The following is a 14,505-nucleotide window of genomic DNA, read 5'->3' on the forward strand; positions in this document are numbered from 1 at the left end:
TAAAACGTATGCATATAGTACTGAAGTAGTCATCATGGGAAAATCAGAATCTTGGACTTCATACTTATGAGTTTAAAACTTTCCTTGAATGTCTACAATTTCCTGCTCCCATATCCCCCTTCCTGCCAGAATATCAGACGGCTGTATTCTCTGCACCTGGAACAGGGCTGGGCACACTGTAGGCCCACAGTGGTCGTTTGTGAGATGAGAGAATGGCCTCAGTGCTGAAGATCTCAGAAGCTCTTGCAAACTGTTGACCTGAGCCTCTTAGATGAGAATCTGAGGCTGGGAGATGGGCCCACTGGCTCCAGGCCTGCTAACTGCCTGCATGCCAGCGCTGGAGAGGACAGTCCAGCTGCAGGGGAGGGGCTGCGGGCTGGGAGTGCTGATGGCTGATGGCCAATCCCTGCTTACCTGCACAGGCCCACGACAATGATGAACCGGGCACCAACAACAGCCGTCTGCTCTTCAGCCTGCTGACTGGCCCCTACAACCACAACTTCTCCTTGGACCCCGACACAGGGCTCCTCAGAAACCTGGGGCCCCTGGACAGAGAGGCCATTGACCCCACCCTGGGGGGCCGCATCGTGCTGACAGTGCTCGTGTCTGACTGCGGTGAGCCTGTCCTCACCACCAAAGTCAATGTCACCATCACTGTGGAGGTACGGGCTGGCTCAGCCAGGGTCGGATGGCAGGGTGGGCCCCAGGGACTCCCAAGCCGATGGCCAGCCCCTCCAGCTTGAGCCGGTCACACTTCTGCCCTCTGCAGCCAGCCTGCCTGGGTTACAGTCCCACTCACTCATATGGCCCCAGGCAAAACTCAACCTCCCTAGGCACTCAGGCCCCTGGTCTGTAAAATGGGGGTGGAAAAGGCTAAAGGTTAAGCCGGCTAATGAATGGAAAGTGCTTGGTAGAGTGCCTGAGCTATAGGGGGTTATCAGTAACCATCAACTCTAATTGTCACTCGCAAAGCCCCACCTGAAACCCTCCCTGCCACCATTGAAAAGCAAAGGGAGGGTGAAATGCAGCATTGCTGGTGTCTATTGCACATCAGGGCATCCCCCAAGGTCGGGCTGGTTATTACCATTTTGTTCCTATCTATCTGTCTATCTATCTATCTATCTACCTATCTATTTTGAGATGGAGTCTCACTCTGTCGCCAGGCTGGAGTGCAGTGGCACGATCTTGGCTTACTGCAACCTCCACCTCCCAGGTTCAAGTGATTCTCCTGCCTCCGCCTCCCAAGTAGCTGGGACTATAGGTGAGCACCACCACACCTGGCTACTTTTTTTTTTTTTTTTAAAGTAGAGACGGGGTTTTACCATGTTGGCCAAGATGATCTCGATCTCTTGACCTCATGATCCGCCTGCCTCGGCCTCCCAAAGTGCTGGGATTACAGGAGTGAGCCACTGTGCCCAGCCTTATTTATTTTTGAGACAGCATCTCCTTTTGTCACCCAGGCTGGAGTGCAATAGTGCCATCATGGCTTACTGCAGACTCAACCTCCCAGGCTCAGGCGATCCTTGTGTCTCAGCCTCCAGAGTAGTTGGGACTACAGGCACATGCCACCATGCCTGGTTAACTTTTTAATTTTTGTAGAGATGGGGTTTTGCCATGTTGCCCAGGCTGGTCTTGAACTCCTAAGCTCAAGCAATCCGCCTGCCTTGGTCTCCTAAGTAACTAGAACTAAAGATGCATGCCACCATGCCTGGCTAATTTGGCTAATTTTTAAAGTTTATTTTTCATAGAAACAGGATCTTACTTATTGCCCAGGCCAATCTTGAACTACTGGCCTCAAGCGATCCTCCCACCTCGGCTTCCCAAAATGCTGGGATTACAGTCATGAGTCACCGAGCCTGGCCTATTACCATTTTATTGATCAAGCAACTGAGGCAGGGCTGGGTGCAGTGGCTCACACCAAAAATCCCAATATTTTGGGAGGCCAAGATGAGAGGGTTGCTTGAGCCTAGGAGTTCAAGACTGGGCTGGGCAACATACCAAGATCCCATCTCTACAAAAATAAAAAATTAGCCAGGCATGGTGGCATGGACCTGTAGTCCCAGCTACTCAGAAGGCTGATGAGGGTGGATAATTTCAGCCCGGGACATTGAGGCTGCAGTGAGCTATGTTCATGCCACTGCAATCCAGCCTGCGAGACAGAGCAAGACCCTGTCTCAAAAAAGAAACTGAGTCACAGAGAGGTTCAGTACCTTGCCTGGGGGGGGGTCACAACATGGGGTTGTGACTCCAATCAATCTGGTTCTAAGGCTGCCACCAGCCCACAAGTCACCTTCCTCTGGAACAGTATTGTAACAGATATGCACATAACCCTACGTCCTCTAGGGTTGTGCAGTGCACACCTTGCACCACTGTACATAGTAGCCCTGTGTCGCCTGGATTGGGATGCACCATTTTCACGCAACGGTCAGAGAGTAAGACCTCAGAAATAGAGAAACTGAAGCAGAATGAGAACTTGCTGGTTGTCCTTGGGGTGGGAGGGCTGCAAAGAGAGAACTTCATTTCCTGAGTGAACGGATTTCTTCACCTCTGTGAACAGTCCTCACAATTGCTCTATTAGTGGGGCTACTACCCCATTTTGCAGATGAGGACATTGAGGCCCAGAGTGGTCAAGGACACACGTGAGGCAGAGGTGGATCAAGATGTGACTCAGCGCTCTCAGCCACTCCTGTGAGCTAGGGCGAACTTGAGAATGCAGCTGGTCTTGTGCATGGAGCCATGATGCCATCTTTGGGAAATTGCAGCAGAAAACACATATAGCTAAGGTGGAAGAAGGTTGTCTTCCAAATGTTCATTCTAGGGCTATTCAGAAAAACAAACACCTATGATGTGACCCACAAACCCAGGAAGGGCTGGGGTGCTCAGGGCATCCCCCAAGCACATGCCAGTGTTAGGGGACAGAGGGGAGGGCAGAGTCACCTCCAGGCTGTGACAACAGTTGCAGGGCTCCAGCTGTGCCTGATGGTCTAGGGCTGGCCACAGAGGTGAGAGCCAAAAACAGCCAGTGTCCGAGGCAGGAGCGGGCCTAAGCTGCTGCAGGTCCCGGAGTCCAGCTCTGCCTGAGCACAGAGCTGGTGTCGTGGGCTCAGTTGTATGCAGGAGGGACAGGGGTAGGAGGGGACAAGGGAAACTGTGGGCCTTGGAGCCTTCGTGGACACATAACGGTATTGGTACCAACACAATAAATCCAAGAGATGGGAGTCAAGCTGGGCCAGGCAGGGTTGCAGGGGGACCCAGAACTGTGCTTCCAGAAATCAGGGTCTAGAACAGTTCTGAGATGTGGTCAGAGAAACTTGGCTTTACATATCCAAGGAGTAGGCAGGGCTTCCTGGGGATGGATATGTAAGGCCCAGCTCCCACCACAGGCCCCTGAACCCCAGAGCCTGTGTGACCTGGGTAAGTTCCCTCCTCCCAGAGCCTGTTTCCTCATCTGGGGAGTGGGCAGTGAGGTCTGAGGCACTGGTAGAGTCTGTGTCTCGGAGCACAGGGATTATTGGTTTCTCAGATTGGCTCTGGGGAGGGTGAGATGGGATCCGGGGACTCAGACCTGTCTCTGCCTGCAGGACATCAATGATAACCTGCCTATCTTCAACCAGTCCAGCTACAAGTTTATGGTGAAGGAGGAGGATCCAGGTACATGTTCCCTGGGTCAGGAGAGGCACTAGGGCTGGGGCCCAGTGTGTCTTTCTCAGTGCCAGGAGAGGCAAGGGCAGAGGAGGCTTCTGATGGCGGGGCCAGGAGTCCGTCTGAGTTCTGTCCCTCATCCATAGGAATGCTAGTGGGCGTGGTGAAGGCCTGGGACGCAGACCAGACAGAAGCCAACAATCGCATCAGCTTCAGCCTGTCGGGGAGTGGTGCCAACAACTTTATGATCCGAGGCTTGGTGCTGGGGGCTGGGTGGGCTGAGGGCTACCTCTGGCTGCCCCCGGATGTGAGCCTGGACTTCGAGACACAGTCCGTCTTCAACTTGACAGTGAATGCCGAGAACCCAGACCCCCAGGGTGGTGAGACCACAGTATATGTGCTCGTGAATGTGGAAGATGTGAACGACAATCCCCCCACCTTGGATGGAGCCTCACTCCGGGGCATCCATGTGGCTGAGAATGGCTCACAGCATGGCCAGGTGGCTGTGGTGGTTGCCTCGGATGTGGACACCAAAGCCCAGCTGGAGATACAGCTTGTGAACATTCTCTGCACCAAGGCCGGGGTCGATGTGGGCAGCCTGTGCTGGGGCTGGTTCTCAGTGGCGGCCAATGGCTCTGTGTACATCAACCAGAGCAAAGCCATTGACTACGAGGCCTGTGACCTGGTCACACTGGTTGTGCGGGCCTGTGACCTCACCACGGATGCCGGCTTCCAGGCCTACAGCAACAATGGTAAGGCAGCCTGGTCTTAAAGGGCTTGGCAGGCCACAGCTAGGGGCTGAGGGAAGAAGCCCTGAGCTGGGACTCACAAGGTCTGGGCTCAGATCCTGGCTCTAGCCCTTTCCAGTTGCAAATACTGGGAAAGTTCCCAAATTTTCTCCAAGCTTCAGTTTCCCCATCTGTCCAGTGGGGTTGGGCAGTAGGTTGGCTGTGAAGAATCAACGAGAAGATCCATGTAAAGCATTTAGTGCAGTGCTTGGCATGCAGTAGCACCGAATTAATGCCATTATTTTGCAAGATGCTGTGAAAGAAAGATCACACTTCAGAGCCAGATGTGTACTTGTATCCCACTTCTGACACCAAATAGCAATAATAACCACATTAACATCTAGCATATATTGAGTCCTTATGACAGCCAAGAACTGCACGAGGCACCTTACAAGCATTTTTGCACTTCTATGTAATCCATGGGGTAGGTGGTCCCTACCAATTTTATAAATGAGGAAGCTGAGGCAGAGCATGGGCATTTAAACAACCAGCTTGCATAGTTAGAATGTGTGAGCATAATGTCATAGGTGGTTCCTACCTAGGCTGGGCCCAATCCTGGCCCACCTAACTATTGCTGTGTGACTTTGACAAGCTACTTATCTGCTCTGAGGCCTGGGATGATACTCCCACCCATACAGGCTACAGAAGACTGAACAGGCATTCTGGGTCAGGAGCAGGGGAGGGGACTGAGCACAGGGAACACATGGGAGAGAGGCTGTGGGGTATGGGGTTGAGGCCCAGGCTCTTTGGGTCAAGCTCTTATCCAGAGCCAAAACCAGCTGACCTTGTCTCCTAGGGAGTCTCTTCATTACCATTGAGGATGTGAATGACAATGCACCCTATTTTCTGCCTGAAGATAAGACTTTTGGTAAGCAGCAACCCTGTTCACACACACATACCCCTGCTTCATGAGGTCACCCTTGGGCAACCCCCACAGACCATCCATGGGCTCCAGGAGGGCCTTTAGAAAGGGGGGAAGGCCTCTAATCCTGCCTCTTCCCAGGGCTGCAATAGGAGAGGACATTGGAGGAGTTTTTTTCTTTTTTTTTTTTTTTTTTTGTTTTTTTTTTTTTTTTTTTTTTTTTTTTTTTTTTTTTTTTTTTTTTTTTTTTTTTTTTTTTTTCTTTTTTTTTTTTTTTTTCCTGTTTTTCTTTTTTTTGAGACAAAGTCTCACTCTGTCTCCCAAGCCGGAGTGCAGTGGTGCAATCTCAGCTCACTGCAATCTCCGCCTCCCAGCTTCAAGTGATTCTCCCGCCTCAGCCTCCTGAGTAGCTGGGATTACAGACATGCACCACCATGCCTAATTTTTATGTTTTTAGTAGAGATGGGATTTCACCATGTTGGCCACACTGGTCTTGAATTCCTGGCCTCAAGTGATCTGCCTCCCAAAGTGTTGGGATTACAAGCGTGAGCCACCTGGGCCCAGCCAACATTGGAGTTTTCATTCCAGCTCTGCCCCACCTAATGTCTAGCCCTGGCCCCCAGGCTTTCCCTCTCTGGGCTTCCATTGCCCCGTGCAGGCCTGTGACCTTGCCTGTGACAATGGGGGGTGGCTGACTTGCTAACCACTGGTCCAGTGGTGGCTGTAATGGTGTCTCTTTTGGTAGAGCGGTTGAGGGCAGGTTTAGGGGGATGAGCCCTGAGCTGTGCTCGTGGCCAGCCTTGGTCCGGGTGGGCAGTGTCCCGACCCTGCTGACCCCCTTCCCATTCACACCTGCAGTGATCATCCCTGAACTCGTGCTGCCCAACTGGGAGGTGGCTTCTGTCCGGGTAGGTCCTTGGCTCCAGTCTTTGTTGGTCACATTAGCCCCAGGGGACACAGGGCTGAGGCCTTCAAGCCTTTAACGGTAGAAAGAAAATAGATGGACTCCAACATATGAAAAAGAAAACCCCAGGAGGGAAACCAACACCTGTCTAATCAATGTGATCAAACTTCACTGTGTTAAATGTAGCATTCATAAAAATGTCATGACCATAAATACCACTTGCAGTCTAGGTATTTTTTACTATACCAGAATTCTTGAGTACTACAGAGAACTCGTAGCCAATTGTTTATTAAACGAGTGTTTTGTCATTAAATAATTCCCAGAGCCAACTTATAAAGAGGCTTTCAGCTGTTTATGGCGTTGGCTGTGAGCGAGTTTATTAGGGGTGGTGGCTATGCCATGTGTCGGGGACACCTCCCACACTGCTGACAGCTGGGCCTGGCTGGGCTTCTTACTGACCTGGAAAGCTGCCTTCCCTCTCTGGGACTCTGTGTCCCTCTTCAACAAGAAGCTGGCAGTTCCCAGAAGGTGGCATGTGGGTGCTACTCCCTATGCTGTGGAAAGGACATGGGTACAGGAGATGGACAGGGCTGGCCTTCCCTGCTTAAAGCTGAATGTAAGGACAAGGTCTCTCGGAGCTTGCTTCCTTTTGTAAATTGGGGCTGGTAATCCTCCCTCTCTACATAGAGACAGCAACTGTGTGACTTTCAAGCCTTAAAACACTTTCCTAATCTGCCAATTTCGTTCTAATGTTATGAGTATGGCCACTGCAATTTTCTTTTTTTCTTGTGTTTTTTTTTAAGACAGAGTCTCACTCTGTCACCCAGGCTGGAGTGCAATGGAGCAATCTCGGCTCACTGCAACCTCCGCCTCCTGGGCTTAAGCAATTCTCCTGCCTCAGCCTCCCGAGTAGCTGGACTACAGGCATGCACCACCACGCCCGGCTAATTTTTTTGCATTTTTAGTAGAGGTGGGATTTCACCATGTTGGCCAGGCTGGTCTCGAACTCCTGACCTCAAGTGACCCACCCACCTCAGCCACTCAAAGTGCTGGGATTACAGGCATGAGCCACTGTGCCCAGCCAGCAATTTTCTTTAAATAAACTCCTTTTTTTGAGACTAAAGCATCGGTGTTGGCCTATCCTCAACAGTAACGTCAGTGGACTGGAGGCTCTGTGTGCTAGTTAAATTTTTCTCTAAAAGGCACTAGAATGAATAAAAATGTTTGTGTCCCCTCCCTAACCAGCTTCATTGTCCACTAGAGGAATTGGTACTCACATTAGCAAGGAAATGACAGGTCCCAGGGGAGGTGCTTAGGAAATCTAAGCATCACTCTGTGTGTGTGTGTGTGTGTGTGTGCGCGCGCGCACGCGTGCGTGCACGCGTGCTAGTGTGTGTGCAAGTGTGTATGTCCAAGTGTGAATGTGTGTGTGTGTATAAGGGTGAGTGTATGTGAATGCGTGTGACTGTGCAAATGTGGGTATATATGAGTATGTGACCGTGTATGTGTGCATGAATGTGTGTGTGACTGTGCAAGTATGTGAATGTGTGTGAATTGAGTGTGTGTATTTGTGATTGTGTGTGAACTGAGTGTGTGAGTGCATGTGATAGTGAGGGTGTGTATGTGTGTGTGTGAGGATAAGTGTGAGTGTGAGAGGGTGTGTGAGTGTGTGAGAGGATTAGTGTGTGAGGGTGTGTGTGTATGAGTGTGTGTGAGTGTGTGTGTGTGTGTGTGTGTGTGTGTGTGGCAGTGGAGGGGTGGTGGGAGCACAGCAAGATTTCCACATGTGAGGGACTTTGGGCAGTGATCTGTTTAGAGGTTGGGGACAGGGGCAGGGACTTGTCCAAAGCAGGCACACAGCTTTTTGAAACCATTTGCTTATTTGGGGCAGCATGGGGACGGTGAATGGAGACTGTGAGGACCAGCCTCCCAGGTCACCTTTGCCTGTGGAGGGATGCCTGGCCTGGCTGGGCCCCCAGATGTTGTCCACTCTTGCTCCCAGGCCAGAGACTATGATTCAGAGAACAATGGCGTCATCCTGTTCTCCATCCTCCAAGTAGACTTCATCTCTAAGGATGGGGCCACCATCCCTTTCCAGGGCTTCGGGATCTCTACCTCCTCCGAGGCCGACGTGTTCACTGGGAGCATTCAGTAACAGCGGCGGCCCCTGGAAGGAGGGTGGGGGAGGGGCCCGAGGGGTGCAAGTCCCCCATCCTGAAGGTTATAAGGCTCCTGAGGATTCAGCTTGGGTTCAAAGACTGACCTGCACCTCCCACCTTCCATAGGCCTGTGACCAGCCTTGACTCCACTCTCCAAGGCACCTACCAAGTGACAGTCCAGGCCAGGGACAGACCTTCTGTGGGACCTTCCCTGGAAACCAACACCACCCTGAATGTGAGTACTACTAGTCCCACTTCCAGCCCTCAATGTCCTCTGCCAGCCCCCAGAGTCCCTCATGCCCCATCTCCTGCACACCCTCTTCCCCCAGCTCTTCACCGTAGATCAGAGTTACCGCGTGCGGCTGCAGTTCTCCACACCAAGGGAGGAGGTGGGCGCCAACAGACAGGAGATTAATGCGTAGGTCTGGGGAGCTCAGGAGGGAGCTGTGGGAAGAACAGGGTGTAGGAGCCTGGTCTCTGACAAAACGTTGATGGGATATCTCTCAATCCTGTTCCTGACCCACATTGGACCTTGTCGCTGTCTTTAGCCCTGTACCTTAACCTGCACCATGTTTTTGCATGTCCCCAGAAGTCCATACCCAGCCAGGGGCAGAGGGAGGCCTTGGAATAGGGCTGCCATGTACAGTTGTGAAGGCTGTGCACTGCACAAGGGCACTCTGCTTGCTAATCTATTAACCCAGCCCCAGAGGAAGAGATTTCCTCTTGTAATTTGCACGGAAGTGCTACCTACTCAGCTAACAGAGCTGTCCAGAGGAGTTGCCCCTTTCTCACTCACACAATTCCAAATTCCACTGGCATAGGCCCCTACCCTATGCCCTACCCTGTGCCATAGGGGCTAAGGCTCCCACCCCAGGCCTTTGTGACATCTGCTCCCTTTGCAGCGCTCTTACCCAGGCAACCAGGACTACAGTCTACATTGTGGACATTCAGGACATAGATTCTGCAGCTCGGTGAGTGCCCAGAGACCTGGAGGTGGAGGTGAGGGGGAGAATTGGTAGCAGGAGGGGCCCGTTGGGTGGTCCAGGCTGCTGACTCTTCAACTCTGTCCCCCTCCAGGGCCCGAGCCAACTCCTACCTTGATGCCTACTTTGTCTTCCCCAATGGGACAGCTCTGACCCTTGATGAGCTGAGCTTGTGAGTGGGGCTGCCCCTGGGGCAGGCGTTAGGGTGAGCAGGGAGTCTGGGGTGTGCCAAGGTCCCTCGGGCCTAAGTGGAGGTTCTGTGGCCAGGATAATCCGGAGTGATCAAGACTCGCTGACGCAGCTGCTGCAGCTGGGGCTGGTGGTGCTGGTGAGTGCGGGCAGAGTGGGGCAGCAGGTGAAGCTGCGGGGCCCCCACAGTCTCCCTCACACTCATCCTTCTCCAGGGCACCCAGGAGAGCCAGGAGTCAGACCCGTTGAATCAGCTCATCAGTGTCATCATAGGATTGGGAGTGGCTTTGCTGCTGGTCCTTGTGATCATGACCACGGCCTTCGTGTGTGTGCGGAAGAGGTGCAGCTCCCATTGCCCCCATGTCTCCAGCCTTCACCTTCTCCCACCACCCAAGACATCAGGGGATGGGGGTGGAAAGAGCTGGAGTTTAGGCATAGGTATATGTGCATTCACTCCCAAGTGACCCAGTGTGAGATCTTGGGCAAGCCATCTGCCCTCCCTGAGCCTCAGTGTCCTCATCTGTGAATGGGCATGACATTAGATTCCTTAGTGCACTCATGGAAGTGATGTGTGTTTTACACCCAGCGAGACACTGGCACACACTATGCATTTAATAGATGCTGCTGCTTTTTCCAACATGTATAGAGTCAGCAGCCATATCTGGGTTTGACTTCAAGCCAGTTTGTCACTGGCTATGTGACCTGCAGGAAATCACTTGCCTTCCCTGGTTCTTACTTCTACCCTCTGTAAAATAGAGCTAAAACTCGCCTCCCAGGATCTTGTGAAGCTACACTCTCAGGGCCTCCACTGGGCACACAATAGGTGTGCAGCAACAGTGTGACCCCCCTCCTGGTTTCCCACAGCTACAACCGGAAAATTCGAGCCATGAAGGCTGCCAAGGAGGCTCGAAAGACAGCAGCGGGGGTGATGCCCTCAGCCCTTCCCATCCCAGGGACTAACATGTACAACACTGAACGGTAAGCAGGAGTCAAAGGCTAGGTAAGAGGCCTGGTGGGGTGGCGGAAAGCCAGACCACCTGACCAGGCTTTCCCTCCAGAGCCAACCCCATGCTGAACCTCCCCAACAAAGACCTGGGCTTGGAGTACCTCTCCTCCTCCAGTGACTTGGACTATGTCAGGTGAGCAGTACCCCTCACAGCCATGCTAGGTGGTGGTCGTGGTACAGGTAGTGAGGGTGATGGTGATGATGGTGGTGGCGATGATGGTTATGAAGATGGTGTTGTTGGTGGGAGTGATGGTGTTGGTGGTGATGGTGGTGGTCATGGTAGTGGTGGTAGTTATGGTGGTGACGGTGGTAAGCTGATGGTGATGGTAGCGATGGTGATAGTGCTGACGATGGTGATGATGACAATGATGATGGTGGTGGTGGTGTTGGTGTTGAGGTGATGGTGGTGATGGTAGTGGTGGTGGTGGTGATAGTGGTGGTGGTGATGGTGCTGATGACAGTGGTGTGGTGGTCATGGTAGTGGTGGTAGTGGTGGTGCTGGTGATGGCGGTGGTGGTGATGATGGTGATGACAATGGTGTGGTGGTCATGATGGTGGTAGTTGTGGTGGTGGTGATGGTGGTAAGGTGATGGTGATGGCAGTGATGGTGATGGCGATGGTGTTGGTGGTGTTGGTGTTGAGGTGATGGTGATGGTGGTGATGGTAGTTATGGTGGTGGCGATGATGTGATTGTGATGGTGGTGATGATGTGATGGCGATGGTGTTGGTGTTGGTGTTGGTGTTGAGGTGATGGTGTTGGTGTTGGTGTTGAAGTGATGGTGATGGTGGTGATGGTAGTGATGGTGGTGACAGTAGTTGTGATGACGGTGGTGATGGTAATGATGGTGGTAGTTGTGATGGTGATGGTGGTGATACAGGTGGTGGTTCTTGGGCACAGTAAGGGAGGACTGGGCTTGCCAACACCTGCGTTCCATCACCTCTCTTACAGCCTCAACTCCCTGGATGACAACTCTGTGGATGTGGACAAGAACAGTCAGGAAATCAAGGCAAGATGAGAGATGAATTGGTGCCTGGAGATTCCAACTTGGGTTCTTCTGTGGAGGGGTTCAGGACAGAGCTCGAGGGAACTGCTGTGGACATGGGCAACTCTGCTTCTCGGCACCAGGCCCCAGGAAGCCCTGTGACTTTGAAATGGGGTCCAATTCCTGCTCCTCCACTGGTTCACTGTGTGACCCTGAGTGCATGCTTTCCTGCCTCTACTTTCTTAGTTTTTTCACCTGTAAATGGGGATGAGAACATCAGCTGTGCAGGGCCAATGTGAGGATTAAATAAGGGCAGGCATAAGAAAGCCAGCTGGGGGTGAGGGGAGGTGATCTAGAGGGGAACAAGCATAGTCTAGAAAAGGTGAGAAGACGGGCTCAAACAAACAACAGTACTGTCATCTGTTCAACAGGTAAGTTGGTTAGATGAGATCAAATGTTCACAGCCTGGCCTGCTGTGTAGAAGCACCTGAAGACCTCTCGAAAAATACCGATGCCCAGGTCACACCCAGGTCCATGGGTGCAACATTCTAGCATTTTAAAGACCAGGAGTTCTGATTCTGATGGCCCATGTGGAGCCTGGGCATGGACCTGTTATAAAAGCTGCCCAGAGAGTGCAAAGGTGCAGGCAGGGTGGAGGCCGCTGGAGCAGGTCAGCAGGCTGAGCGCGGGGTGCTTCTGCATGTGGAGGGGTGGGTCTCTGGAAACAGAAAGAACTGCCCTCTCTCCTTCCCACTTTGAAAGCCACCTCTGGAGGAGATACTCTCTAAGGCCCACTGGAGCTGTGACAGTCTGAGGTTCTGTGTGTGTTGGGGGGATCCACTCACATTTTCCCCCAGTCTGAGTTCTGGGCTTGGCCAGGTCCCTGCCCATCAGAGGCTCCCACCCTGACCTCATGGTTCAGAATTTGTTTCCCCTGAGGACTCCTTATGTGGAAAGATTTGGTCAGCTGAAGCCTCTCTTGGCCTTTAAAATGCTAGAGTGCTGCACAGGGGCCCAGGTATAACACAGTGCAGGGAATGTGGTACAGAAGCCTCTGGACGGGCCCTAGATATGGTTGTATGGGTAGTAATGCAGGCAGTCAGGCAGCGCCGGAGGCCTCTGGGTAGATGCTAGGAAATGGTTAGTGGCCAAAACTCTAATGAACATATCTGGGGAACTGAGGCAAAGGAACAGTCTTGTCTGCTGTTGTTCATAGCCTGTGGCAGAGGCTGATGCTGGTCCAAGGCTGAGGGAGTGGAGTTAGGGACCCCCTGAGGTGTGGCTGGATCTGTGGACTGTGGAGGGGCAGGGAACTAGGAGAAGGGTCTGGAAACGGAGGGGGGACAAGTAACTGAAAGTCTTCAAAGCCAGAATATTGCTCAGACTTTCTCCTGGGAGGGCAAGGGGTTGTTCTATTTCTGAGAAGCTGCTCAAGGCTCTGCCTCCTCTACTGCAGCAGTGAGTGAGTCTTAGGGGTCTCTGGGCAGGCCCATAAGGCCACGGGGCCTTCTTGGGAGCTGTCTGCCCCCTGCTCCCCCATCGCTGGGGTGGGGTGTGCAGGTGGATCCTTTTCCCAGGAATCTCTTGGTGCCTTGACTTGTCTAAGCTCCATACATGTCTGAGTGGCAGGTGTGAGTAACTGAAGAGATTATCATTCTAACCTCCCCAAGTAACCAGCAAGGAAACTGATATCCAGAGAGGGGTGCTGACTTGCTCACAGTGGGACAGCCTGCAGGGCAGGAGCAGACCAGAACCCAGGTCTTTGGTCTCTGGCAGCAGGTCCCATTATCCTGGGTGGCACTGAGCCTACAGCTCTTCACTCAGGGTCTGCCTTGAGGGCTCTGAGGAATAGGCAGAATGCTTAGCCCCTCAGATGTTCCACTGTTTACTAGGCACCAGAACAGCCCCCGTCTAGAAAAAGCCCTTGGAGTGCCCTGGGGAGTGCAGGGGTAGCCAGGGCTCTGGCCCTGTGGGTGTCTCTGCAGCAGAGCAGCTGAGCCTGGGGGCCTGGCTATTCCACAGGATGGTGTGTGTGTGTGTGTGTGTGTGTGTGTGTATGTGTGTGCGTGCGTGCACGCACATGAACAGCATGTCGCAGGGCGGGGTGGTGAAGAGGAAGGGTAGGAAGATGAGTGAGTGAGTTCCATGATGAATTGCACGGGCAGCATCCCTCTGAGGGCAGCAAAAAGAGACATCAAATCCAACCAGGGCATTGTCACACCGTGGACATGCATTTGAACCAGTAAGACCAGTGGTCTGCCCCCTCTTCACCAGTAGAGCTCTCTGAGCCATAGTTTCCACATCTGTGAAGAGGGCACATGTTCCCTCCCTTAGAGGGTTTCAGTAGGTAGTTGAGGTAATGGATGGACCTCGACCCACATGGTACCTGCTGAGGGCACAGGGGACAGGGACTATTTTGGGCTGGCTCCTCAGCACAGGACACAGGGCCCAGCATTATTCAGGACTGGGCAGAACAGCAGGGTGCCACAGTGTTGGTGGGCACGGCAAAGGCCAGAGTTGACCCCCCAGGCCCCCCCATGTGTATCACCACTAGCCAGGGCCAGGTCTGGGACACAGCCTGGACCAGAGGCCCCAGGAGGGGCAGGGTAGGAACCCTACCAATGAGCCATTGGTCCTGGGCTTGAAGCCCACCCACTTCCCTAGGGCCTGGGGTGCTTGCCTTGCCCTTCACACCTCCTCTCCCTCTCCCTGCAGGAGATGTGCCATAGGCCACCGCCACTGGGGCCAGATCCAGAGCCCCTGACCGTGGTGCTGTCAGGATGTCAGGCAGATGTGAGCGGACAGCAGCTGGAGGAGCTGTCCTACACCAACGCTGGCCTGGACACCACGGACCTGTGACAGGGGCCCCCACTCTTCTGATCCCCCTTGAAGAGGCCCCACCACACCCTAACTGCACCTGTCTCCCTGGAGATGATAATATATCACGCTGCCCTGCCTCCTTCTGCTTTTGGCCAACCACGGCAGACAG

General features: G+C 53.0%; 1 protein-coding gene across 1 annotated transcript in view; it reads left to right on the forward strand.

Annotated features, from left to right (window-relative positions):
* CDHR2 (cadherin related family member 2) overlaps positions 1-14,474 on the forward strand; it is a 45,448-nt gene extending 30,974 nt beyond the window's left edge. The window contains exons 17-32 of the mRNA XM_017512807.2: positions 423-662; positions 3,582-3,651; positions 3,789-4,394; positions 5,227-5,298; positions 6,151-6,200; positions 8,199-8,347; positions 8,482-8,590; positions 8,685-8,773; positions 9,258-9,326; positions 9,433-9,510; positions 9,606-9,666; positions 9,743-9,867; positions 10,392-10,505; positions 10,586-10,666; positions 11,483-11,540; positions 14,232-14,474. Coding sequence (XP_017368296.1) covers positions 423-662; positions 3,582-3,651; positions 3,789-4,394; positions 5,227-5,298; positions 6,151-6,200; positions 8,199-8,347; positions 8,482-8,590; positions 8,685-8,773; positions 9,258-9,326; positions 9,433-9,510; positions 9,606-9,666; positions 9,743-9,867; positions 10,392-10,505; positions 10,586-10,666; positions 11,483-11,540; positions 14,232-14,375 — 2,115 coding nt within the window. The 3' untranslated portion in view covers positions 14,376-14,474. The remainder of the gene's footprint in view (positions 1-422; positions 663-3,581; positions 3,652-3,788; positions 4,395-5,226; positions 5,299-6,150; positions 6,201-8,198; positions 8,348-8,481; positions 8,591-8,684; positions 8,774-9,257; positions 9,327-9,432; positions 9,511-9,605; positions 9,667-9,742; positions 9,868-10,391; positions 10,506-10,585; positions 10,667-11,482; positions 11,541-14,231) is intronic.
* The last annotated feature ends 31 nt before the right edge of the window (positions 14,475-14,505 follow it).

This window comes from Cebus imitator, unplaced genomic scaffold (assembly GCF_001604975.1).
Source record: "Cebus imitator isolate Cc_AM_T3 unplaced genomic scaffold, Cebus_imitator-1.0 Scaffold478, whole genome shotgun sequence".
In the NCBI taxonomy this organism is placed as follows: Eukaryota; Metazoa; Chordata; class Mammalia; order Primates; family Cebidae; genus Cebus; species Cebus imitator.